Below are 22006 nucleotides of genomic sequence, written 5' to 3'. Positions count from 1 at the left end.
TCAGGTGTTTGCAGACTAGCCCCTGAAAGGCTCCACATCAATGAGCAGCAGTGAAGTTATAACAACTAGAGGACAGGTTGTGTTTGTTTGAGATCTTCTGCCTCATCAAACTGTCCGCCAACGACTGCAGAGATCCGTCAGCTGTGAGGTTAAGGGGCATCATCGCTGACGAAACGCAACTAAACTACAACACAGGCTCTCTGGTGCCCTGCAGTCTGCCCAGCCGGCAGAGCAGCCTGCAATGACAGGGGGGGCAGTTAAAATCAAAAGATAACCCCCATAAAAATCCTGTTTACAAAAGGTGAAAATAAAATGTCTGTTCAGGGCAGCTTTTTGCAAAAGTTTGGCACCGATTTGTTGCTGTGATTTAAAGGGAATGCAGGTTTCAGCTGCTCCTGCAGCAAAGCAGGTATGGAGGAGGGTTTATGCAGAAGAAAGGGGGGAAATCTATTCCCCGTTTTGAGCTTCTCAGCCTGCATACATCACTGAAAAGAGAAAACCTCTCCTATACGAGGGGAAACCTGACACTGCTGAGAGCCCGTCTAAACATAAACCTGATAACTGGGTTCATATCTGGTGCGTTCCATGTGTGTATAGGTTTCAGGTCTTTATCCAGATCCTTACAGTCTTTTGCATGAAGGAACGTAGGACTTAAAGTGTTCTACCACCGTATTCTCTTGTTTTCAGGCAGCGGTTTTCTGCCATATTTTAGGAAACTAAATCAAATAAACGTGACAGGAAGATATCAGACTATTGAGGAGAAATCGTTGGGGTTTCTCAAAATCCTCCCCGCATTTATCAGATTGTGATGTTCACATTATCCCAAATGAAGAGATCCTTTATTTTTTGACTGTTTTTTTTACTTTTTTTTTCAGGTTCCGGGTTACACGGCAGGACGCGTGGCGTGCCTCTCTGCGAATACAACTATCTTCAAATTACTTAAAAGGTTGATTTTCAAAAAAGAGCGCTGACCATGCCCCCGAAGAAACCCCAGGAATATGAAGATCTCAAAAAGACTCTTGACATTATTCAAGAAACGCTGAAAAGTTTTATGGAACAAGTGTCGGCTAAGCTAACGCCCCTTTGGGATATGATGGAAGAGTTCCGAAGATTTCGGGCTCAAAACGAGCAGCGAGAAAACCAGGTCGAGATTCTGGAGAAAAGACTGGACGATGTGGAACAGCAAGTAAGGATGAATAATGTCATTCTCACTGGAGTACCAATCAAGCCTCGAGCTAGCACTGCTAATGCTAGCGCTAGCGTAGCTAGCAGTGCCAATACGGAGATCGGTGCTGTGTCTCTGGATCAGCAAATACATTCATTTCTCACATCTAAAGGGATTTCCCTGGATCTCAATACCATCGAGACCTGCCACCTGCTCCCCAGGAGAAAGGAGACGGATAAACCAGCGATCCTCATCAGGTTTGTGAATCACAAACACAAGCTAGCTCTGATGACCCAAAGGAAACACCTGAAAGGTTCGGCTGCTTATCTGAACGACCATCTGACCAGAAGGAATGCTGAAATCTCCAAACATGCACGGCTTCTCAGGAAGCGTAAGCAGATTGAGAACACTTGGGTTAAAGGCTGCAGGATTTATGTCAAACCGCTCGGTCCAGAGGACCGGTCCAAGGTTGTGGTTGTGAACACCATGAAAGACTTTGAAAAGTGTTTGATCACGGTCGTCTGAAACAACGTGGAGTAATAAACCAAAGAGCCAAATAATTTCAAGAAATATGACACGTGGATTCATCACTTTAACGTAACCTGAATAACAGCAGAGTTCTGACCTGCAGACAACTTGACCTCAACTTTCACCATCGCTGATATCAGCTGAAGAAGGATATGGACCTGAATCTAATGTCTGCAGACATAACATCGAAGAGAACTATAAACTCTGTTTTGAACCCAGGAGATCAGCTGTTATCAGTAAAAGAAGAAATACCAACCTTGGACAATCGACAGTTATGGACCCTTTTTACTCTTCCCCTACAGCATTACTTTATTATAAAAAAATAAATAAATAAATACAAAAAAAATATTTAAAAAAAAAAGTAAAACAAATGATTAATCACTTATTGAAAATTGTTAAATTGATTGACTTTTAATGATATTACTACACTTTCTCCAAAACTTGATAAATTGATTCAAAAATCTTTCCTAATGTAGCATAATTTTGCACATGTTTTTAACTTTTGATACTTGATGAAATTTTTGCTATGAAAATTCCTGAAGTAGTGTTGTCTGCTTTAATAATATAGTATTATGTTTTATTCATATGAATGGCTTTTATAAGTAACATAAGCTGCATATATTTCAGATGACTGATCTGCATTTGCCATGTTGATTTCTAAAATAGTTCTTTTTGACGTAATACTTAAGTAATTCATCTTTGTCATGTGCTTTATCGATATATTATGATTTTTAATTCTGTCTGATAAAAACTGGGAACCGGATATTGATAAATCATGTAATAAAATGGTTACAGTATAATCGGGGTGGGATTATATAAGTTCGCTTCCTCCCACTCCCTTTCAAGCAATATTTATTAATATGTCTAATTATCCTAAGTTTGATTAGTTACTGTATGAATGTATAACTGATGTTTATATTGCTGTTGTGTATTATTTCTACTTAATTTGCTTGAAATAAACCATTTCAAATCAAATCAAATCAAAACTGTCAGGTGACGGGCGAGAGGGGTCCAGAGAGAAGAAACATCGTTTTAAAATCACATCAGTGTGGCTTTATTGTACCAATATAAAGAATAAATAATACACCTCCTTAATTTACAGATAAAAACAAATGATTGACACATGGATAATGCTTCATCCGGATGTGGAAACATCAAGTCCTCATGTGGCTCCACTTAAATACAAAATATAAAAGCAATATTCTGCACAATAAAGTAGACTCTGGTTACAAATAATACTGACTCTGTACAGGAGTTTAGATAAAAACTGCAGGCAACAATTTACAAAACATACAGACACTCCATAGTGCACGTGGGTGATTTATAAAAATAGTTCATAATTTAAGTTTTCAGAGTCTTTCTCCGTGTTTTAACTCGAGCACGAGCATTTGCAGTCCGTGATGACCGGGTACTGCACAGGGATCCAGGCGCACTTCAGCCGCTCGGCCGCTTTCCTCTGCACGCACCTCCACCTGAGCGTGGTCAGGTGGGTCGAGCTCGCGGGTTTGCACACCATCCCCTCCGGAACGGAGCACGAGCGTTTGCTCAGGCAGCTGCCCACGCGCACAAAGCGCGGCCAGAACCTGTTGCCCAGGTCGGTCCACGAGTACAGAACCGGACAGAAGGAGTAAGCCCACAGCCACTGCTGCAGCCGCCGCTTCAGCTTCTTGCTGGGTTTGTGCTTCTTGCCGGACTGGAGGTCGAAATCCACGGCCCGGATCTCCTTCGGCATTATTCCACCCGCTCTCTGCAGCGCAAAGTCATCGAGCTCGTCGTTCGCCGCGTGTTTGACCTCAACGGGGGGCGAGACGGACAAAAAGCGGCTGTCGAAGTCTCCCAGGATGCTCTTTAACTCGGTTTCGTTAAAGTCCCGTTCCTTGGGGTCATAGACGGGATCCGGGTCCTCCTTCAGCTCCACCAGAGGCAGGCTGTCGCTCGGGATGGGGCGGAGAATTAAGTACGGCTGACAAATCCCTCCGTTCATCACAAGTCCGAGAGTCAGCATCAGCAGAGGGACGCACCGAGGAGGCTGATCCATGTCCAGTGGAGGGAGAAGCGCGTGGAGCTTTAAGACGTGCGTAATTGCGCGTGAGGCAAATCCAGAACTGCGCTAAAATTCAGTTTCCCATCGCGAAAACCCAAACGGAGAAGAGGGCTTCATGCAAAGCAGCATCACACCAAATTGCTGGTGACCAACTGCACCTCACAGATGGGCTGTCGTCCTGCGCTCCGCGCGCGGGGGCTCCACATGATGCAGAGGAGCGCAGCCCGCGAGCGCCGTTTTATCCTGCGAGCGCAGCGTGATGTAATCCGCGCGCCCCTCTTTGAATGTGGGTTTGTTGTCTAGGAGGAGATTCCCCATGCCTCCTTCTGCGCTGGAATAGGGGGGAGGGGGGGGGGGGTCTGTGAGAGGAGACGCCCCCTGTTGGTTTTGCAGACATGACATTTGAATCAGCCTTTCATTCTTCAGGGGGAGCGGCTCTGTCCCGGAGAATGCCGCCGCGGACAGCCTCCACATTCATGCAGCGTCCACAGAGAAAAAAAAAAAAAAACGTTAATGGCTGCAGCTTCTTCACCTCCTGACATCTACAGATGGGAGAGCAGCCCGAACTGACATCCAAGTCTGGGCTGGAATTAACGGAATCATAAATTAATTCATAAAACAATAGATTTTTTTCAGGCAAAATGTCTCCTGTTCGTTGTTTTTAAACCATAAATCCATCTTTTTGTTCAGAAAAGTTTGGGGGTTTTTTTTCAGTTTGAATCACTTCAGCCTCTAACGCTTTCTCATAACCCAAATGGCACTGACATTTGAATCCTCAAATCACACCTGAAGCCCTCAGCCTTTAAGTCAAAACCTTTTCCAACAACCACATGCAGCCGATGATGCAGCGGCGCCCCAGTCTGCATCAACAGGTGTTTTACTACAACCTGCGTGAGGAGAATTGATCTCAGAGGTTGAAATACTTTACACTCGATACTATCCCCCCAAGATTCATCAAAGCTTCACCTCATGGGGTGTTCAAACTCCAGCCACATACATCTATTGAAAAAAACCGGGTCATTCATGCTTTTCATGTCAATAATTTCACATTCCTTAAAAAATAATTTATATAGGTATAAGAAAATCAGGTAAATCGAAGGATATCTGCAGGCCAGACATTGAAATATGAAGTTCACCTAAAAGACACACTAACAAAAAAATTGTCCTTTTGGTGTTTTTAACATGTTTTGTGGCACTTTTGTTTTTTGATAATGGAGGACATATAAAGAAAACTGTGATAAAAATGTAATTTCTTGTTTTAAATCGTTGTGAATCAGGAGCAGAAACATAAATGCTGTTAAAAAAAATCATATTTGTGACGCACAAATTGCTCCCTGCTCTGCTCCATTCTAATGCTTGAGGACTAACAGATCCATGAACATCTTTGTTTTCCTGGTCTGAGCTGGAATCTGGATCAGAACTGGACGGATGGATTTCTCCAGTATTGCTCGCCGTTTTTAATGGCACGTGCAACGTTAGGTTGGGGATGTGAGGGGCTGTAAGCTGACAGAAATATCCCCCCCCCCCCCCCCCCCCCGACAATGGCCCAGCCAACAACTTAGAGGTGAATTTCTGATCAACTCTTGCCGCTCTGTAGCAACTATGTCCTAGAAACGGTTTTTGGATTAATGAGCCACTGAGGAGGCTTTGACAATAGATCACAGGATGATTGGAGTGGGACTTTTCCCTTTAAAAAGTAACACATTTTTGTTGGAAAGCTTTTGGAGAGCTCCATCCTCTGACCTGAACTCTGGGTGGTGAGGTGTGGGCCGTGGGCGCACGCCGTCAGCTCTGCTTCCCTGGTTAAAAGAAACAAAGTTTGGCGGCCGTGCTTCAACATTTTACTCTCTTTAAAAAAACCGCCATGATGTAAATTTCCTTCCAGGAAAGGGACGGTCTTATTGTTTAATAAAAAAAACTCAGATTTGATGATTTGACCAGCTTTGTTTGCTGTGTGGTCACCAGCTTTTCGGTGTGAAGGCACTTTTCTACCAGAACAGTGTGGCTTTCTTCATCAGAAAGTGGCCTCAGGCCGTTCTACAAGACGTGCCGCACGGTAAACAAACTGAAATCAGCCCATTAGCAGAGCCTGATTGAAGAAAAGCTCGATTGACAGTCTGGGCATGAGATGGGCCGTGCTCTCTGCAGAGTATTTACAGCTCGTGTCCAGCTAAAGTGGGACAATATTTCTGCCTGTGAGCGGCGGCGGCACAGCGCGCCTCTCAATAAAGCAGGCCAAATTAGCTCCCAAATAAACAACGCTTACTAAGCAGCAGCCATGGAAAGTATCACCATTTGTGAAGCTGTCAAAGCTTGCGCTCAGAGGATCATTCTTTGAAAAATAATTTAATGGAAGAACTTAGCCAGCTGCTACATCAGCCATAAACCATCCGCTTAAGATAAATGAATCCCTGTTTCATTTTGAATGAGCTAATTCACACAAGCGTTCGAGCACACGACTCATTTAGTTTACGGTCAAATGATGTTGAAAAGTCTGGAAAATGTCACCCTTATATTTTCATCCGAGCAGCACATATCATAAACCATCGCTCCTGAGAACTCCTGACAGATCAGTCCGGAGCGCAGGACGCTGCAGAGCAAACAGCTCTCACAAACAAGCCTCAGTGCAGGGAATCAAGAATTCACCAATACCGGGCTAAAAGCAGCCCTAGCAGACTGAACATGGCCTCCAAGTGGAAGCGTGGACCTGATCAAACCTCTGCAGATCAGCGGGTCCCTCTAATCCCTTCCTGCCGCTTCACCACAGGAACTGCTGATAGGGAAATATTCCTCCATAAAGAGAGAGGCTACTTGAGACAGACGCCTGTTTAATAGCTTCTTTTTTTTTTGTCTTAAGTTAACCAAACACAGTTCCATTTGGCTAATAAATCGCCCGGCGTAACAGCCTTCCTTTAAATGCAGGGTCTGGTTCCTGAAGACTTTAAAACCTGCGCTTTAGGATACACATTCAGCACAAATCTCCAGGTTCGAGCCTGGCGCGGGTCATTGTGGCCCTCCCCGCTGCTTTCTCATTTAGTGAGGAAAAGCAGACTTCTGTACTGGCAACCATCTTCAGCTGCTGCACCAAGAAAAGTCGCGCTCCGGCGGAGGGGACCGCCGTTGGCAGCTCCACACCGACCTGGAAAGCGGCGGCCCAGCTCAGCGCTTCAGCACTCGCTGCAGACTCAGTGTCATTCAGAAAATGCTAATCGTTTCTCGCTCACACGATGTTTCACACCTCGCGCTGCCAAGCTGAGCACGCACACAACAACACGAGGGTGCCACTCTGTTTGCTCTGGCACTCTGGAGGTGTGCAAATTGCTCGTTTGTTTAGCACTTTTTCCATTCGTCTGCGATCTGAAAACACACAAATGCAATAATTGCTCCTGCTGAGAAGTTCGATTGAATTAAAAGCCTCATGACTGTCACATTCCTGTCGTCCTGATCAACCAGCAATCAGAATTTCCCCAAACCACCAACTTTCTTCAGGGGTTTCTATAAAACTCCATTTTCCTATCAGGGTTCATATATTACCAGACGATTCTAAAAAAGTTGTGCAATTAATGTCATACAGAACATGGAAATGAGGTGATCTGAACAATGACCTGCAGTCATTGTACGCCGGGGTCAGAGATGCACAATTGAGCGACTAATTTCTATGAAAAGTCTACGTAAGCGCACGTTTAGACACGTTTCAGACTTCTGCGTTCAAAACCCTTGCATACACGTATGGCAAGTTTTTAAGTCTGTTTTCAGGCTCGTGGACACGTGAGAAAGGTTAAACCAGTGGAACTTTGACCAAGAAGTGACTCTTATTAACCCTTGTTCTATCCTAGGCACTTCAACATTGGGAGTTGGGTCATCTAGACCCACTAGACAGTGCTCTGAACCTTTTTTCTTCAATGATTTGTGATCTTCACTGGTGTCCATGGATTACATGAAATCTTTCCACCTTCATCCACCTTTGTCATGGTAGGAAGAACACGTCAATGTGGGGGGGGGGGTCATTGGATAGCACAAGGGTTAAAGTTGTGGCATTCACTTTTTTTTGGTTTTTGTCATCTTACATGTTGGTCCTCCACATCACCATGCCTGCAGATTTGACCACCATTGAACCACCGTCAAAGCCAATTGCACTCCTTAATGTTAACACATTTATTTATTTATCATAACTTTTCAAACTGACAATTGCAGTTGCATAGAAAATATGTTTGTTTGTTCCTCCAGCATAAATCCTTTGAAATTTTGTCCGCTTATTAAAACCCACATAACTCCATTAATGAAGGATCAAACTGTCCAAGTGAAGAAAAAAATAACAAGACTGAACTGTAAAGAACATGTGTTACCGTGTAACATTTTACAAAAAAAGGCTGCACACAGCCTTGCATCCAACTGATGGTTTGATGACAACACTTTTGTATGCATACACACAAAAGACCTGCAAACATTGAATAATTACAACTGCAGCTACAGATAAATAATATGTAGTCAACTAAAGAAAACTTTTATGCTCTCACAGGCCACATAAAAAACACGGCGGGCCACACTTGGGACCCCCGGCCTTGAGTTTGAGACATACAGCGCAATCAGAAGCTGCTCTTCACCTGAAGCAGCTTCCAGCAATAATGAACTGAATGACACAGACACTCAGCTTTAGAATATAGAGAACAATCGAGGTCCAGGTAAACACGTCTGTGCTCCAGGAGGACGGCGTCCCCCCTGCACACGCTGGCTGGCCTGACTGTACATATGGGGAGTGGGGGGGTTGCTGGGGCAGCAGAGGCTCCCGTGAATGAGTGAACAGGCTGGGAGTCAGAGTGCGGTGGTGGCGGTTTGTGGGGGGGGATGATGGGAGGTCGCTGCGGCGAATCCAGCCTCTGCAACACAGATGGCCGTTTGTGCCGCCCGACCTCCAGCTCCCCGCCGACCCCACCTCGGTCTGAAACTCTCAGCTCTTAATTCACACTTCATAAATCAAGAAGACCCGTCCCCATGTGAATTCATCCCTCTCTGTGCCGGATAATAGTGGCGCTATTGTTGCCGGAGCGAGGACCCGTTCTCAGAGACAGGCTGTCATTGAGGCGGGCTCGCGGCCTTGATGGCTGTAGCGGCTCCGGCGCGTCCACACAGGGACGCCAAAGACTGATCCTGCAGTCCTCCGGGGGCTGTTGGGTGTATTTACAACCTTTTTGGCAGGTAAGCAGTTCCAAAAATAAAAACACTAATTGAGCTGTGTTTATTGCTGCGTGGGACAACTAAGTGTTTTCAGCAGGTTGTCTGTGTCGCGATGGTTTAAGTCGGGCTCTCTGGGAGGTAGGCCTCACTTCGCTGCATGGAAAAAGAGCAGACTCTCCCCTATTTTAATAAATAAGCTCTTTTATACAAAAACTGTAATACAGCGTAGTTGTGTGAGGCTGGCGCGGCGGCGTGTGACATCATGAATGTTGACTCATGAGCAGATGAGTGATGCACACGGAGCTTTCTGCCTCAAACTCCTATTTAGCTGCTCACAAACAGCAGTAAAAGCTCACTCTCGCTGCCGTCTGTCTCTATGGTGGTGGGGGGAGGGGGTCTGGTAATGAAGCAAGTGTTTCTCGGTGTTGGGGGGGGGGGGCTGTCAGCTCCACACAGCGGACCTCTGTCACCTGTTGCCACCAGCGAGAGGCTTAGACGGCAGGCCCAGAGCCAAGCCTGGCGGCCAGTGGCTGCACCTTGGCTCCGCCCACGAACGCTGATGGACTCCGCCTGCATGCAGAGGCGGCTGCAGCTTCTACTCACTAAAACAAATCAACAAGAAACAACTTTTGCTCATTTTTTAACCTCAGAGTAGATGAATGAGAAAAATGAGAAAAACTCGCAAAATTTGCGATATTAATGATCAATACCGCGATGACAATAAAAGTTGCGATACATGAATAGAGAGCATTAAAAACAGAATGTATGTTCTGAAAGAGAAACACCAGAGAAAGTTTGAAGAATTAAGTCTGTCATATGATACAAATACTAGACGAGTAGAAGATCTGCTGGCAGCAACCTCCGACCACAACTGGGAAAACATCTGGAGGCCTGGTTAACTGTACAAATGACACTTTGTCATTAAAGTTATTAAAAACAACTTTTTCTATTTATTCATTTTTTTTCACCAAAATTGGCCCCCACTCTAATTTCGAGTTCCTAATTTGGCCCTCCGCTACAAAAACGTTGAGAACCCCTGATCTAACAAAACCAATTTACCGACTGGTCGACAACGTTTAGGAGTCCTTCCGACTTGTCAACAACGATAAGGGGTCCATCCGACGGCTCAACAACGATAAGGGGTCCTTTCGACTTGTCGACAACGTTTAGGGTTGTTAAGTTGTGCATATTAATAACCTCCCGTTAATTTTCAGTGGCACACGGTTCTAAAAATCTGTTTTAATGTTTTAGTTTGACTTTGGTATATTATGAAGTAACACCTTGTAAAAGATTGTTGGGGCATTATGGGTAATGTAGTCAGGAGCCTCGTGGAGTGACGTCCTGTGCTTTAACTGTGTGTAAATTAGTCAAACCTCAACTTATGACGTTTAGTTTCGCTTAATGCGCCTTATAGTCTGAAAAATACGCAACTGTTCAAAATTAAAAATATTAAATTTTTCTTTAACCAAAGAGCCACCATGGAGTCGTAACCCTTGTGCTATCCTATGGGGTAAAGACGACCATTGACGTGTTCTCCCTACCATGACAAAGGTGGATAAAGGTGGAAAGATTTCATGTAATCCATGAACACCAGTGAAGATAACAAATCATTGAAGAAAAAAGGTTCAGAGCACTGTCTAGTGGGTCTAGATGACCCCACTCCCAATGTTAAAGTGCCTAGGATAGCACAAGGGTTAAAAGAGCTGCATGTACGGTGGCCCAGAAGGGTCACAACACAACACTTTAGATTCGCAACACAAACAAACATACTACTATTTGTCACAACTATTAAAAAAATAACAACATGAAAATAATCAACTCACAGTAAAACACTATCTCAAAGCTGGAGTAAACTGCTTTTATTCTGAAATTTCCACTGGGCTAAACGGACAACAGGTAGTTAGTCACAGTTAGTGACATGTCCGTTTCGTCACTAGAAACTTTTAATCTAAAACGTGACTTTTAGTGTACAAAAGGGTTAACGGTTGCAGTTACGATTTCCCACGCGCTCCACCAACGAGTGCACTCACAGCTGCTGCGCAGACAAGACACGAGCTGAGCATTTTAGTTTGTGTGTGCGGGAATAAGATGTAAGTGCAAACTTATCAAGCAATGTCATCTTAATTACCACCTAACTAACAGTTATACTTCTGTTATTTACGTGGTAAATAATCAAAATACACTTGTAATTAACAGAAACGTAACAGTGCTTAATAACTTTACACTCGCATCTTAGTCACGTCATATTCAGGTTGTTTCAATTAACCAATTCAGCAGAACTGCTCCGATATGCAACACTTCACAGTATTGGGGTTTTGACACAACTTAAATCTGCTGATTCTAACACATCAGAATCTGCTGGAATGACGTTAAATGCATGAATGCATGAAGAGATATGGTAGTTTGGAGAGCATGTGTAGTTCAGCTCCAGGGTTAAGGAGTTAAATAAATATGCTTAGACTGCACAGTCATCTCTGCACATTATTGGTATCTCCAGATATTTAAATACAAATTTAAACGGATTTTGTGTAAACACGTGTTTGAACAGGGACAGTGCACATTAATGAACAAAGCTAATTTTACAACAAAATTTGTACGTGGAGGTTTGCCAACAACAAACACCAAAAAACACAAAATCAACTATAAAAATGGCAAGCATGACAAAAATGGTCTTTACACATAGTATCAATAACCTTACATGAAAATTGATAAATTATCTCTACAATAAACCATTTAAATGGTCAAAAACAACTGAAGTTAACAGCTGCTCAGTGCAGTGAACAGAAGTCAGGTGGGCCATCATAGCTCACAGATCACTTGTTAAAAAAACAAAACCCAATAGGATGGTTCATCGCCCACAGAGTGAAAAAGAAAATATTCTTGAGCAAGAAAAAAAACCTCAGGACATGAACTTCACAATCCCCCTGGATGATTCACTCCACCTCTTCTGGTTTCAGACTTTCACAAAAAAACCTAAAAGCCAAGGCCCAGAATAGATTCTACAGACATATTCTGACTTGTACCAGTGACGGGTCGCATTGTGGTTCTGTTCTTTCACCCAGACCCGCACGGCTAAGGCAAAAACCCAAAACTACAGTTAAAACCAATGGATGGACCCAACATAGTAGATGTTCTTCCCCTTTTACAACAGATACAGAACAGCAAAACCCAGATGGGATTCAGGTGGACGTCATTGGGAAACAATAGCTAAAAAAAAAGTCATCTTCGATGCGACTGCTTTTAACGTTTTATTGTTTTATCATGATCTGAACTAAACTTTTATTTGGGTTTTGGTCAAATTTGACCAGGTTATTTGTCTGCACCATGGTAAAGAGGTAGAGCGGTCAACCTCTGGTTGGATAATCGCAGGTTCGGTTTCCGCTCTGTGTCGAAGTGTCGTCAAGCAAGACAATGAACCCTACATTGAGATGGTTACAGGTTAGCGTCAGTGTTCGGCAGCGGAACCGCCATCAGTGTGTGTTTATAGGCGGCTGTAAAGCACTTTGGGCTTTATCAAAGGTAGAAAAAAAGCTATACAAGTATACGCCATGAACCATTTCATGAAGACAAATAAAATATTTAAATGTTGGCATCGCTGGAAATTTTCAGCGTACCAGATGCTAGAAAAGCTCTTGCTTCTCAACTGAATGCCTATCTTATAACAGAGTGTATCCATGCACAACAGCTTTAGAGGACATATCACATCATCTACCTATAGTTCCTGATCTTCTGCTTTTGGATTCTCAGGCCTGGATTTGTCGGCTCGCTATAATTAAAACTCAATATCCATATGTTTACATCCCGCCAAAGCAGGATGAGCCAATGACAGCATTGTTCATGTGTAGTTTGTCAGGATGGAGAGCATCGCCTGCATCACCTGAAGTCTTCTACTGCATGAAGACGGTTACGTTTGGTCCTCTGGTAGGACATTCGGTACATTGGAGACACAGGAAGGCAGCAACAGCAGCTACTTCCAAACAAGAAACCGGACCTTCATCCAATTGATGTTAAAGTCACCAAACTTCAACACCAGTGGAAGACTCATTTGCTGTGCGTTTTTAATTTGAATTAAGAATTAAGAATTTTTCCTTGGTACATGACCTTATCGCCTGGGTAGCTGTGTCTGACGGTTGTTTCTAAACCAGTCTCCTCCTGTACAGAGTGCGTTCAGTTTGTCAAATCTACATAAACCTTTGATCGCCATGTGACCTTTGACCTCTGAACTTATATTTCTATGAAATTTGAAAGTTTAAACAAGGGAGAAAAGTGTAAAAATGTTCACGTATGTCTGAGAAAAGTGTAGAAACTTTTTATTGAGGAGTTTCACAGCCTTAACACATCTAGAATTATTGGAAAAAATAAAGGTGACAACTTTGCAGATTTCGCCCACTGGAGGTTATTTTTAGAATGCACTTCCTGTATTCATTTAAACAGTCATTGACACTGGCTAAACAGGTCCTCAATGTACAAACAGGCAGAGAAAAACAACAGTATTAGAGCAGAAACTCTGGACCCGTCGCTGAGTCAAGAATTATTATATGAGACATTAAATGCGTTAAGCAAACAGGGCCATATTTGGTGAGATGAAAAGGTGTAAAGTCCAGCATTGTTTGAGAAAAATTAAACGCAAATTACGTTGTTTTTTTTGCAATGGGATACTTTCATTTCTTCACATAGAACAAGATTATATCTAAATAAAAAAAACTTCCAAAATTACTGTTAATTTCATATTTGAAGACCAGAAAATAAAGAAAAAGCCTGGTGAGAAAAACTTTGTCAACATTTAGTCTGAGTTCACATTAAATGTTACATATTTTTCACGTTTTAATGCTCACTGTAAACGTCTATATAAGTATAAACCACTGGGGATTTAATCAGAGCACCAAAACATCTGTTTGTCTTTATTTGGTCCTCAAAGTGCCACAGGTTTAAAAACGGCTTATATCAGTTTAGCAAACAGCGTTTGGTGATTGGCCAAATTTGTAGTTAAATTTTTAGTTCTTCGTGGCTCGGGACAGCATATTTTTGATTTTATAACAGGAGCTGGCGAGCCAATGTTTCAGGAAAATTGCAGTTTTAGATGAAAACAAAAACGTTTGTTTTTGAGGAAACTTGTGGTTTCAAAAAAATACTGTATATGACCTGTTGGGCTACTGCCTGATTGTCTCTGAAATGCATTCAGGATTGTTGTCTCCATCCAGCAGAAGAGGAACTTTCCCTGCACTAAACACTTGATGTGCCAAAGTTGGTAAAGACATTTTCTTTCAGAAGAAGTGAAAAAGTTACTGAACATTCTGTATGGTCTACATCAATTACGGATGTTGCTCTCAGTCGAAGCAACAAAGTCTCTTTGTTTGTTGCCTACAGATTTAGAGCTTGGAAAGAAGGAAAGTCTCGAGTGGAGAGACGTTTCTGCATCAGGACCGAGTCCAGGAGACTTCAGGGAAATTCTTGCTGTTGTGCACGTCTTCAGAGCGTTGGTACTTTTTCCTCGACGCCGAAGGCGCGGATCCCCACAAATGACTTTTACAGGGATGCCTGGTTTAATTATCTGTGCCGTATGGATCTGAATTCATTAGAGAAGCTGCAGTCTGGATGCAAATCCTGCCATTAACTGCTAATATTGGCGTGACAGCTCCTCTGACTGAAAAGAAAAAAAGAAGAAGAAAAAAAACGGGCAAATGTTTTTCAGATGAGTTGTCTGGTTTCAGCTGCCAAAGGAAAAAAGTGCTGCAGCGGTTCAGACAGAAATGAAGAGTGACAGCTGGAGGAATGGGACTTTAGCCGGACGGAGGAGGGGGGGCAGCCTGCAGAAGCAGCCAGAGCTGCAGTGGAAAGGGTTAACACGAGACAGTAAAGTGAATCCAGATGTGCTGTTATTATTAATATCTGTGGCTGATGAATGGGAAGGTAAAATTACAGGCGCCAGCCAGGGAGGCCCCGCTCGATGCCCTGCCACCCGGGAGCCTCCCCGCTCTCCCCCGCAGCTCTCCCCCAGCAGCAGATCGGAGCGCTTCAGCGTGGCTCCGGTGCTGCGACGACCACGACCATCAGCTGTGATGTCATACCTCTGCCACGCCCCTTTTCACAAATACCAACGAGCTTTAAAACTAAAAATAACAAAGATATGACAAAGATACAAAACTGTTATGTTTAATGGAAACAAAGTTTCCAGAGTTTTGAAAAAATAAACTTTAGAGTAAATTAAAATATTGCCAGGCAGGTAAATTCAAATTGAACAAGGAGAAGTTTAAAACTTTGAACCTGATGATGCATTTAATGTTAAAAACTAGTCTCCACAATGGTAAAGGTCCATGACAACCATACAGATTTTTTTGTCTTAGACAAAAACGTCAGTCAAATTGTGTGTTTGTACTTCCATAACATTAACAAATACATTTTAAAGATAATAACGACAATAAAAATAGCAAATAATTTTGTTTTTAAACAAAACAAGATTCCAGAAACAAAAACAAAAAAATAAAATTCTTTAAAAAAACACAACCCGATAGAAATGAGAGTTAGCTGATGATCTCCAGTATCGCTTCATGACAAAAAACTTGACATGATGGACAAACGTCATCATCCAATAAGTGATGTTCCACAGTACCTACATTTTTCGCCATCTTCTTGTCTTTTGTTTTTGTTTCTGAAAATTGTTTTGTTTTCCAAAATGTATTGCTTTTTTTTATTTATTTGCTTTGCTTTTTTAATTTTTGTTGTGATCTTTAAAATGTTTTTGCGTGGAGCAACTTGTTGATAACAAAACCAAAATTAGTTTTGACAACTTAGCCGAAAAATTTGGAAAAGATGGAAAATATATTTGCGTGATTGTAATGAAGTTTTAAATTTAGAATAAATTGTCTGTAGCTGGGTTTCCATTGACAATAAAATTTCGCAAATTGGATTTGCGATGATAAATTTGGCTAAATAAAAAAACAATTTCGACAAAAATAATCTTGCATTAATCGCTTAGAGGAGGTGGTTTTTTAAGTATCAAAACTGCAATATTTTGCAAACTGCAATGGAAATATTTTTCTCAAATGAGTCAGATAGCGATGGGAATGCGCTTCGTGGTAGGAATTGGCTGCCTTGGGCGCTGCAAGATAATTATGATCTGTAATTGGGAAATTGTGTTTTTTCAACATTTCTAGAATTTTGATCAGGTTTTTTGCGCACGTGTAACAGAAACGCAGCTTATGAGAGCAGTCTGTGGTACAAAATCAGAATAGATGCGCAACGTTGACTCTAGATGGTGTCTTTTTATGTACAGGTGGGAATGTGTACCAATATCCAACTTGTACTTTCTTTGACCTCAATTTTGCTGTTTCATAACAACCTTACAAAAGGGTACAGTCACTTATTTAATGTAATATAAATTTATTCAGTAATTTCAGTATTGGGTAAAGTTCTTTTACCAAAGGGAATCAATTTAAGACTAATTTAAACCAACTGCAACCAAACCAAAAGACCATGGATAGACTAAGCTAGTCAAATGAAGAAATGACCCATTAACGCTTGAACTTTGATGGCTTTGAAAAGCTGTTGGAAGCGGCTGCTCCACAGTTGAAGGGAAGGACCACATAATCACTTTATTGCCTCTATAAGTTCCTCTCACCTCAGCCAACCCCCTGTAGTGTTTCAGCAGTGTCCCACCAGTGTTGTTGTCCTCGGTTAAACATCAGCAGAGTGGATTGGTTTTCCTTCCTTTTACCACTTCAGTTCGGTGCTCATAAAATGTGACACCAGGCCGAGAAAATGTTTGAATGGGCGGGAAAGCTGATAAATTTCCCACCTTTTTAAAGTGTTTTCACACACAGCAGACCAAAGACTGAATGAAGCAGAGGAGTCAGGAAAAATCATGCATTTCCAACAGCTGCTCATTAGGGGGCGCTGTTTTTGAAAACTGAAACACGAAAAGCGCCTCGTCTTCTGACAGTCACATATAAAGAAGCTCCTGCAGTTCCTCACTGCACCACATTGACCCAGCAGTAGGGACTGGTACCAAAACTCAGTGCCAAGTCGGTACCAGTACCGACATAAGCCGCGGTTACATGCGCAAAATATCTTGATTGGATCAATGGTCGGATTAAAATTCAACCGTGTACAGTGGATAAGAAAAACTTTTTCCGATTAGAACAAACTTTCACATGTGTCACACTTTCGGTCGGAATAAATCATTTGGGCATGCGCAGTAGTGTTAAACAAACCTAGCTGCCAGAGTAGCCGTCGGTCCTGTTTGAGCTCCAAAGCTTTCTCTGGAGCGAAAACACCGTCTATGCGTGACGCTAAACCAAAGCAGTAGTGACACACGATCGGAATGAACCGTTTACATGAACAACGATCGGATCAACAATCGGTATAACCCACCTATCTCCATCGTAAAGAAATTTTGATCCGAACGAGTATGATCGGGGCAGACTATTCCGAACGGCGTGTTTACATGACGCATTTTTCTTCTGATCAGACGTTCTTTCCGAGTACTTATGTCCATGTAAACGCAGCTATAGACTCGAACAAAAATGTGGATTTGGGTGCTTCGTTTCGGAAATGTCAATCACTTGTATGCTATTCAATTTTGTCCGTACAGTTCAAGTCAATCATCTTCCAGCAATTGTGGGCGGACTCAAGAATGGATGTGGCCATGGGGCTGGGCGGAACTTAAGTGACTGTACTTCACAGCAAAAGATTTAGTCCAGCAACCCAATGGATAAGAATGACTTGCACAACGCTCCAGAAAAAAAACGTCGTCATGGCGACGAGCGGGGAAATTAGTATTTACGCCTGCGTGTGTGAAAACAGAGATGCAGCGCTGCAGAAAGCATAAAATACTCGCTCACCTGTCAGAGTGTTTCGTCACATTTAAATGATTGTGGAAAAAATGTTAGATGGTGTCTTTTTTTTCCTTCATTTTAAAAGTACCGGTTCAATCACTGTTTCAAAACTACCGTTTTGGCACCAGATAAAATCCAAACGGCATGTCAAGCAAGCATCTCCAAATGTCAGGATTCCTGCTTCCTGAGATTCACAATGTGGCTGTTTTTTGTCCTCCAAATACATTGAGCTCACAGCATCTTCTTACTTTGATAGAACATCCGTCTGCAATCAGACTGAGGTGAAACACACCAGAGTTCATCTGCAAACGAGGTGTCCTGATTATCAGATAGACCAGAGTTCATCTGGCCTTTCGCTGCCAAATCATTTTGAGGAACCAGCTTGGTAGAAATAAAACAGGCCAAAGGGAAAATCTTGGACCATTCCTAGTCTGATGTACATGTCTAATTTGGGGGATTCTGATCCACATTTAAAATTGCTAATTGGAATAAATCTAACATCCAATACCTTAAGGGATTCATAAACTGTTCGATGTTACAAAAGAGTTATAAGAGTACGAGCCAAAAAAGATGCATTCAAGCATTAATGAGTCAACATCTCTGATAATCAAGATGACACTGAACTGTCATGAGAGGTTTGCTGGTAAAATGTTACCACTGGATGACCAAGCACAAACTACAGTCCCACAGACACATATTTGTCTGTGGGAAAGCAAACTAATGAAACTGAATACAGTCTTTTACCCCAGTGTAAAACGGTCCAGAATGGATTAGGTTATTGCTTCCAGCGAGTGGTGAACCTTCATTATGACACCAAAAACCTCAGAGTTAAGCCTCCAGTTGGCTTCCGAAACCACAGACCCCGTTTGGTGACGAAGGTAAAGGTTAACTGAAGGTAAAGACCGCTTTACATGTCTAAGTATAAACCTGCACGATTCTGGAGCGTTTCGGGGTCAATTCTTCTGAAATCTGATGTGAAAGGCAGCACCTATAAAAGACCTTTGGGTTTGCAGCGGGTGTTTTTGTGCAAACTGCTTTCAAGAGCAGAAGGACCCCGACGAGGAGAACCAAGACGCTTCCTGGAAACCACAGAGCAGCGTAAATCCAGTGGGGCCAAATGTGGAGTCTGGCTGGCCACAGAGGCTGTTGTTTTAACCGTCAGATGCACGACTGGGGAGGGGGGGGGGGGGGGTCGGTAATTGTAGGTGGGATATAAAGAGACAGGGGGGGGGGGGGGGGGCTTCCCTCTCCGGTTGCTGGTGTCCCCATGCAGTCCTGTGGGAGCCGGGCCAGCCTTTCTGTCGCTGTCTGCCCACATGGGGCCCCCAGCCCGTCCAGCAGGACAGCTCAGGAGACTTCCTCCTGCTGGCTTTACGCTCCCTCCTTTGTGTCCTTTCAACACAAGGATACCAGACAAATTGTGCTTAATGGTTGGCAGAGGTTGCCAAAGCAATGGCTGCTTTGTTGCCACTGGCAAGTGTGTAAATGTTAAGAGTGCAACCTTATCCAGCCACCCTCAGCGTTTCCCTGCAGGAATAGAAACCACCAGCTGAGCTGGATGCACACGAGGATTTTTGACCAAGTCTGCCTGCAGGAAAGGAAAACTACATTTAAGGAAAGCCGGGAGAGTAGGCAGCTAATAATCACCCATAGTGGTTTCATTTCAACATAAAAATCCTCATTCTACACTCCAAGAAACCAGACACACCTGAGCCATGTCAAGCCATGTCATAAAACCTTTAAAAAACAGAACATTTTATAGAAATAAGAGCTAGCCATGAAAATCTGTGTGCATGTTTACGGAGCCGTCATAAACTACACAGTCGTGCCATGGTGGGACTACACAACCCAAAACGAGCTTAAAAGGGCAGGTGATTGGTCAGAAGAGTTGATGGGAAGTTTTTCTAGTGAAGTGTATTCTTCATGTTCGCCTCTTATCTGTCATAAGCAGCCTTTGCAGGGAGCAACACGACAAAAACTTTATTGACAAGAGCTCTCAACATTAAATATAAAATACTCACTTTTTCAGTTCATTCAAGTAAAGTACATACCAATCAGCGAGTCCCTGACTAAAGTACCCATAATGCTCAAATAATCTATCAAGCAGTGGGGTTTTGTAGTTTACCAAACTCATACTAAAACATTTGGTCAGATTTTGGCGGCGTACCACAGAAAATGTGTTCCAGGTCAGTGAAAAACAACCTGAATTCACATAAAAATGCACCAACTTACGAAGCACAATGCCAAATCTATGTGCAGCATATTTTACATTTTATGCCAGAAAAAAATATAACAAACCAATCTCATTAGACAAGCAGGGACATGGCTGTCCTTTTCATACTGGAGAGCAAAATCTTGAAACAATTTTCAGAAAAAAAACAGTTAAAAAGATTCAATTGGTTTTAGATGCAGAAACCTTTGCATCTATAATCTGGATTAACCCACGTTTTTTCTGATAAGCAACTGTTTTCGTTAAATCTTTGACCTGTAAAGACCCCACTGGTGCACGTTGTTTGTTTGTTTTTTAGCAAAGTGCGACAAGAAAAAGCAGAATTTTCGGAACTGTTAAAACCGTCTCTGGCTTCAATGTTTTCATAGATTAAAAAGTTAAGATGAATCTTTAGACTTTCCTAATTCTGGCTTGAAAGGTCCCACCTCAAGATTTAGAAACTGTGTGTGCAAAGCATCAAAAGGTTGGTTCTGTTGTGTTGAGACTGTTTTGTGGAGGACACATTGATTTATCTCAAGAGGAGTGAGATTACAAAGCTCCTCTCAAAAAACAACAAGAAAACCTGATTTCTAATAGGTGGAACTGAGATGTGAGTAAAGCAAACACTGCAAGCTAGGATTTCCAGCAATTCTAAGGTTCTGAAAAATGAGGAGTAGCAGAGAGAGGCGACTTTTTAAAAAAGCTGGAGTCAGTCTGATTGCTCCCAGGGGAGACATTTCCACCCTGACGTCCCACAAATGACATGTTTGAAAGTAACCCAATATGCTTTCTTTAGGAGGAGATGCTTTAGCGGCGCTCTTCCCAAGGCCCGGCGCAGTCAAACGCTGAAAATGTGTCACTTATTCTGCTTCATCCCTCTTCTGATGAGCATTAAAGTGAAAGTGAGAGCTCAGAGCGGCTCACACGCTAGATTAAGCTCAACTCGAGCGCCGAGCAGACGCTGCTCAATAAATCCATTTCTTTTACATCACACTCCCTATGCAAAGTGAAAAAAACTGTAATTATGGGGGGGGGCACATCTACTGGACGGGGAAATCAAACAGCTGTATGAAACACAAGCAAACCAATGAGCAAATTTTGTACCAATGAGGTCCATGTTTGGTGAAAGCGTGGCCGAAACAAAGCCTGTTCCCCTCTGCTGCGGGGCTGTTTGTTTACTGAAGCTTTTCTCTCACACCGAGCACAACCTGAAGACGTCGACAAACATTCCAGCGCACGCCGTCCCACCGCCGCAGCAGCCTTTCTGACAAAGAGCTTTTCATTCAGCAGCAGCATGCATGCATGTGGATGTACTGCAGCTGCACAGTTTTCAAGCAGCAAAGTCTGAAGCTGAAGGTTACATTTCTCAGGAGGGCTCAGCGAAACCTGCCGTCCATTTTTGCACGATTTAACAGTAAAAATTTATCCTGAAGTTCTGTAGTTTTGTCCACAAGCTCTGGGAAGAAAAGTAAAACTTTGAAAAATCAAACCTCTGAATGTGGACAAAAGTTTAATGCCCCACAGAGTTGTCATGGCAACTACATCAAGTCAAGCAGTATTCGGGGCAAATGTTCCTCATATCACCTGAAATAACCGTCAGTTCTGTGATGAGGGCCATCTTCAGTCAGAAAAAAGTTCAGAAGGAATTTTTTTAGACAGCCTTTCAACTAGAGACCTGTGCTCAAGACTGAGCGATTGGTCCTTTTGCTTTATGTTTTTGACATCATCTGACTTTGCTGCAGGTTCCTGGTTTAAAGTCCCACCAAACACCTGCTGATCTATTGTTAAAGCATGTAAATGTGGTCTTTTAATTATGATGCCGTTTCTTGGCCAAAATAAAAACCTGTGTTGTTTTGGTTTCTAGAAAGCGCTATATTCGTCTAGGCCAAATTAATCACCAGTAAATAAAATGTCTGTTCTGCTCCTTTTGCATATGAGTGTGTTGAAATGCATAAAACAATTTTACCTAACTTTCACTATAAATTAATAATTAATTAAGTTGAAAAAGGTCTACATCAAAGTAAAAAAAAAAAAAAAATTCTCTGCAAGGG

At 42.6% G+C, this 22006-nt stretch overlaps 2 protein-coding genes across 5 annotated transcripts in view; both read right to left on the bottom strand.

Annotated features, from left to right (window-relative positions):
• Positions 1-22006, bottom strand: part of rbfox3b (RNA binding fox-1 homolog 3b) — a 653838-nt gene that overhangs the window by 610879 nt on the left and 20953 nt on the right. The gene's annotated exons all lie outside the window — the stretch shown is intronic.
• Positions 2724-4113, bottom strand: nog1 (noggin 1). The gene has a single exon (XM_004071107.5). It carries the CDS (start codon positions 3729-3731, stop codon positions 3063-3065), a length of 669 nt encoding a protein of 222 aa, XP_004071155.1. The 5' UTR covers positions 3732-4113; the 3' UTR covers positions 2724-3062.

Source organism: Oryzias latipes, chromosome 8, assembly GCF_053564925.1.
Source record: "Oryzias latipes strain Hd-rR chromosome 8, Olatipes_Hd-rR_3.1".
NCBI lineage: Eukaryota > Metazoa > Chordata > Actinopteri > Beloniformes > Adrianichthyidae > Oryzias > Oryzias latipes.
This window is presented reverse-complemented; position numbering and strand designations above follow the sequence as displayed.

Excerpts from the sequence above, each read along its gene's own strand:
- nog1 (XM_004071107.5), bottom strand. The coding sequence starts at position 3,731 with ATGGATCAGCCTCCTCGGTGCGTCCCTCTGCTGATGCTGACTCTCGGA.